This window comes from Onthophagus taurus, chromosome 10 (genome assembly GCF_036711975.1).
Source record: "Onthophagus taurus isolate NC chromosome 10, IU_Otau_3.0, whole genome shotgun sequence".
NCBI lineage: Eukaryota > Metazoa > Arthropoda > Insecta > Coleoptera > Scarabaeidae > Onthophagus > Onthophagus taurus.
In genome coordinates this window covers 1,839,778-1,845,920 of record NC_091975.1, presented here as the reverse complement: position 1 = coordinate 1,845,920, position 6,143 = coordinate 1,839,778, and the positions used below count along the sequence as shown (strand labels likewise).

Genomic DNA, 6,143 nt, shown 5'->3' with positions numbered 1-6,143 from the left:
TAACCATTTTTCAAGCAGAAGTTCTGCTATAAACTTCTGCACCGTTTTGAACCTAGAAAAGGGACAGAAAGATGCATCCAATTCAGACCAGAGAGAACTCGAATGATGTTACTCTCTTCATTGTCTATGGCAATGAAAAGATGGACAAGTTGGCCAAACAGGCAGCGAAAACGCCCTTTATTGGACACCAACCCGGTTGTGGACTACAAAAAAGTTACTTAAAACAGGTAATCAATAGTTGAGAGGCCTCAAAGGTAACCTTACGCTGGAAAGAAATTCCAGAGCACAGAATTTTCGGTAAATTACGCCTGACATATACCGACATAAAGGAACAAGACCTTGGAGCAATACTAAGGTTCATCATATTTGCTCTAAACTTTTGGGGAGTCTAAGTTACAATAGATTTTATAGGCCGCAGTGACGAGAAGAGCCCGGCAGCATTCTGTCGTACTTAATGAAGAACTTGTAACTTCATCATACAAGTAAATGACTATAATTAGTGTTTGTATTAAAAACACCTGTATCTTATATACAAAGCTTAATTGTGCGAAGTTATATTAAAAAGAAAAAAATTATATGTTGTTTTATTAGATTTATTGGGTTGGTTTTTGTAGGACACTGTATATGTCTCATTATTATCTTATTAACTATTTACTAGCACTTGGTGCAAAAGCAATGGACTCAGCATTAATCAAAACAAAATCAAAATAGTTCCTTTCTGGAGGAGCCCTTATTTGGTACACCGATGCTTCAAAGACAGTTGGATTCGGAGTAAGTATAGGCATTAGTGGACCAAATAGCCGCATTAATTTGCCCTTCAACTCGGACATAACCATTTTTCAAGCAGAAGTTCTGCTATAAACTTCTGCACCGTTTTGAACCTAGAAAAGGGACAGAAAGGTGCATCCAATTCAGACCTGAGAGAACTCGAATGATGTTACTCTCTTCATTGTCTATGGCAATGAAAAGATGGACAAGTTGGCCAAACAGGCAGCGAAAACGCCCTTTATTGAACACCAACCCGGTTGTGGACTACAAAAAAGTTACTTAAAACAGGTAATCAATAGTTGAGAGGCCTCAAAGGTAGCCTTACGCTGGAAAGAACTTCCAGGACACAGAATTTTCGGTAAATTACACCTGACACTTACCGACATAAAGGAACAAGACCTTGGAGCAATACTAAGGTTCATCATATTTGCCCTCAACTTTTGGAGAGTCTAAGTTACAATAACTTATAACTTCATCATACAAGTAAATGACTATAATTAGTGTTTGTATTAAAAACACCTGTATCTTATAATTAAAGTAAATTCCCAAGAAAATGTTAAAAACCTCGATTTTCTCTGTTAACAATTTATGTGAATTCCTAAAGTATACTTGTATAGTAAGCAAGTTTCATTGTTGTGTTATTACATTGTATATGAATACAATTCGACAATATAATAATTTAAGAAATCTAAGTTGTATATAAGGGTTTGTGACTTTTTTTGTTGTAAACCCGGCTACTACTCTACCATAACGAAACAGGACGTCTTCGAAATTTATAGTTCTAGGCGTAATATATCACGTTGTTATACGCACAAAAGCCTGGAAACGCGCGTACAAAAATGGTCGGGTCTCGGCCGTTTGAAAACGAAAAAGAAAAAAAGCGAAACCAAAAGAAAAGATTCGCCTGAAAAGCGAAAGTGGCGTCCAAGCGAACGTGGACGACGTTTATCTGCGCGCGGTGCTTCGCGGAAATATAATTTATGTTTCAATTTTGCGTGTCCGCATAGAGAATAGTTTTGAATTTATCGCCGACGCGCGCGGGCCGTTTAATTTGTCAAGATGGACGCGCTTGTTTACACGTGTTTCGTACGCGTGTGCGTGGAGTGCGCGCGCTGCTCCCGCTCGCACTACGTCGCGACGCATAAATATCACGAGAAATGTTCCCTCGAATGGAAATAAAAAGACGCAAAAACGGACAATGCAGCTAAATATTTCATTTGCAGCCCGCAAGATCGAATAGACAAGATACGGTAAACCACCCTGTATATATACATATATACTTCACCTCTTCTACCTCTTCTTTACCTCTTCTCCATCAACTACGGTATGAAGAGTTTTCGTTTTATTTTGCGAACTTAAGTATACGAATGGTATTACCTTACAACGTGACTTATGTTCGGCGTCGGTCAGTTTTGACTGGTCTTTATCTATTCCTTGGGTATCGAATGAAGTAAACCCAGTAAATGTGATGCTCTCAGAAATATAAATGAGAGGAAACGGAAATTAAACCGGGGTTTTCCCCTGGTTACAGGTTGCTTTTATTCTTATGGGGCGAGAGATAAATTGGAAAATTTACGAGACAATTAACTCCCGGCTTTTACGGCTACCATCCGAAAATCCACCAATTATGTTTCATTACTAAAACAGACGCTATAACATTTATTAAATTATTTATTACATAAAAGGATATGATATGGACACAGTATATTCTAAAAGAATATTGAAGAACATACATTGTATCAATTCTTGCATCGTTAACATCATATATTTCTTTATACAGTATGTAGTAGGATTTGAGAAATGAAATTTTTTCAGGTTATATAACAAGAATTATTCTTTATTTTTTTGCAAATATCAAGTTGATAAGTGTAATCGTTTTTAACTCTAAAAATGGAAAACAAAAATAACATTGATAACATTCGCAACATTAAACAATATTGTTCCGATTAAAATATTCGTGTAAAATTAAAAACTATAGAAAGTCTTAATCTATGAAGTAGAGCGTCAAGTCTTGATATTCCCCATTAACGATTGAAATTAAAGCCTTTTAAATTATAGACCGTCTTTAAACGGTTCTAATGTTCAATTTGCGTGGTTGCAATATCTACGAACGGGTAGAAAGTTTAAAGTTTTCGTATACATTGTCGATTTTAATAAGTAGACCGAGATATTACAAATTAAAAGCGCTTTCGCTTTAGAAAATTTAATTTTAATCGTTTAAAAGTATCTTATATTTATAAGACGTTTAATAATTTGGTATTAATTCAGGGTGAGGATGCGAGGTGGTTTTGGAAGGATGTGGTTTTGATGAGGTCAGCGTTTATTTAGCGAAAAGTGGTGTCGAAAAGCAAACAGGTTTCGAACGTCCTTTATAAATTCATATCGGCCTTTTCCAGGTAAGAGTGGACACAGTGAAGCCTTTTAAACGAGAAACGGTTCGTTCACCCCTTTCCCATGACTAATCAAAAGACGTCCATTCGACGGCGTCGTCGGAACCTTTTTGTCGACAACTCGAACAGTCAGAAGCAATTTTTGCCAAATAAAAAATAAAAAAACGAAACCAGATTTTCTTACAACCAAGAACTCAATTTTAAATAAACACTGAAAATCATTTAGATTTACCTTAAAACTGAAATTAAGTCTGAAATTAAGAGTGAATAAGAGTGAAAAAGAAGTTGTAATAACGTCTTGGTGTTTTTCTTTAGTATAACCTCTGCTCCTCGTTAAAGAGGATGGCTCATCTCTTGGGCGCCTCTGGAAAAGAATAAATTCCACGAATGTGCGCGACTTGCTTGCAACGAGTCTCATCTCTAATTTACACGCGGCTTGTTTCTTACAGGTGGCGTCGTATATTATGCCTTAATGTCACGAAAATGTGAGAGCTCGGAAGATTTTTTTTTCCTCATCAAATTCTAACGCAGCTTCCGGGTCGTTCCCGTGGGCGTAAATTCGCACATAAATTCCAACTAAAACCTTACGCCCAAGCCTTTTATCTCCTGATTGATTACGATGACGCGCAACTTTTGATAAGAACATTTTATAATAAAATGATGCTCAATAAAATAAAATAAGAATGAGATGTTCAAGAATTTCAACTTGATGTCAAATATTTTATTTTTCCACATATTTTCTTAAAGAGATAAGATAATACAGGTGGTGAGAACGAGTCTTGAATTATCTACATATTAGGTAAAAGGAATTTTGAATTTGAAGGCTCAATTCATTAAAACATAATTGTACAAATTCCTTTTACTAAAAGAAATTATTTCTTATTTAAAAAAAAATAAGTTATGAGCTTTCCCTCACGTAAATGTTGATAAGAAATTGTAATTAACCACATTACATAGTGAATCATAATTTCATTAAAAAAAAAATCTCGAAAACGTTTATTATGTTCCCGTCCATGTCCCACCCAGGTCCCCATTAGTCCTTAGATGAAGTTACAACGTTCTAACATTCACGTCGGTGCTTTCTTAAAGGAAAACCGCCTTGATACACAGTTTCAACCTGCACTCGGTTTAATTGCAATAATCCATCACGGCCCAGAATAAATAGCGACTAATTTACGTTTATTTTTAAAATTTTCAATTTCACCCTTAGAATTCCGGACGGTTCAGGAATTCTCTTAGATTTCTTTAGAGGAATTCATTTGTGTCCCCTTATTGTGCCCTCCGGAGACGAAGGACTTTCGGATTTTCGTCTCCCCACATCGAGAATAAAAAAGGAACCCTTTTCGTTTGCCCAAAAAGTAAGCTCGAAGGCATTGAATTTTTTTTACGAACTCAGAGCCTTTTAAACGGGTAATTGGAGGCGTGCCAAGAATTTTACACCGTCCTGACCATAAATTGGATATTGATTTCGGCTCGGCGTCAGTTGCTTTTAATGAAAATCAAACACAAATTTAATTTGATACAGTTATTTATTAGTTATTTGATATTGTTTAGACAATGTTTAGATAATTAAAATGAATAAATATGAATTCGGCTGCATAGCAACCTCAGTTTCTTAATAAAAAGTATTCAGGTAATACTTTTTGCATTAGTCTTATTTCAGAATTACTTGGTTTTAATTAAAATAAAACACAAAATTAATTTGATACAATTTATTAGTTATTTGACATTGTTTACACTGTTTAGACAAAATTTAGACAAAATATGTAAATCAAAATGAACGCAGTAAATCTTAATACGCAGTAATCATTTCTTGGGCAACTTCTTCAGCAAGTGGTCTTCCAGATAAATACTCAACAATCGACAGGGCAAAGTGCCAAGAAGTATAATTCCCTCTGCTACTAATGAAATTTCCATCTTTAACGACATCGTCATATTTGTAGATGTAATTATCACCCTCGCGAACCATATCTTCTACCACCTTAGCGGGATAAGAAGTAATTTTTCTTCCGTACATGATTCTATGATTTTTCAACGCGATAGCACCTAAATATAAGAAATATGTGATTGAGATAAATGATTCAGTTGAGTTAATCAATTTTACCAGTGCAAATAGATGCAATTAGTCGACCACAATTTTCTTGCTCTCTTAAAATTTTTCCTACATCCGGATCATCAGTTAAGCTCCTCCACCCATTTCTTCCACCCCCAACGACAATGACATCATAAGGACCACGATGCATGGCTTCTTTTAAGGTGGTTTCAGGTACAATGTACATCCCTCTAGATCCAATTACAGGATCTTTCGTTTTACTTGCGATAATAACTTCGTACTAAATAAAATTAAAGAATTATTTATTCTTAATTAATTTAATAAATACACTTACATTCGCTCTTCGAAGAACACTAACTGGAATGATGATTTCATTCTCTTCGTTTTGGGGATACATCAAAACTAAAGCTTTTTTAGCCATCTTTTGTAATTTATTTTTTGTTATTTAGGTTTAGGTTCAACTCAAATCACAAACTGATATTATTTGTCTGGTGGTGATCGTATATATAGAGACGGAAGCCAGATTAGAACTGAGATTACGCTTATTTTTCTTTTATTAACCGCACCGTGTGGTATTTTTTAAAAAGACGCAATTGGAAAATTCCTCAGTTCTCATGTGTTTGTATGTAAAACGGAAATTACGTGGTCAGGTTAGTAGCGATTACTCACCGTAAACTAATCTTCGAAAAGTTTCCTTTGTTTAACATTTAAAAACAATATCATGAGTATTAAGAATTATTTTGAAGCTATTTTGAGTCATTCAGATTCATTAGAAATATTGGGAGTGTATTGGGGCAAATAGAAACCACTGATTGTGAGATGTACGAACTTATTTTAATTTCTTTAAATTGTTTTAATACTATAAATTCGCTATTTCTAAAAAGTTATCAGATAATGATGTGTTTCTTTTTCGAAAACAGTCATATCTCAGT

General features: G+C 34.8%; 1 protein-coding gene across 1 annotated transcript; it reads right to left on the bottom strand.

Moving 5' to 3' along the window:
• Positions 1-4,855: 4,855 nt before the first annotated feature.
• LOC111428323 (Parkinson disease protein 7 homolog) lies at positions 4,856-5,774 on the bottom strand. Its single transcript, XM_023063800.2, has 3 exons — positions 5,546-5,774; positions 5,263-5,491; positions 4,856-5,204 (listed from the first exon to the last, which is right to left on the bottom strand). Exons 1-3 carry the CDS (start codon positions 5,630-5,632, stop codon positions 4,951-4,953), a joined length of 570 nt encoding a protein of 189 aa, XP_022919568.1. The 5' UTR covers positions 5,633-5,774; the 3' UTR covers positions 4,856-4,950.
• Positions 5,775-6,143: the final 369 nt, after the last annotated feature.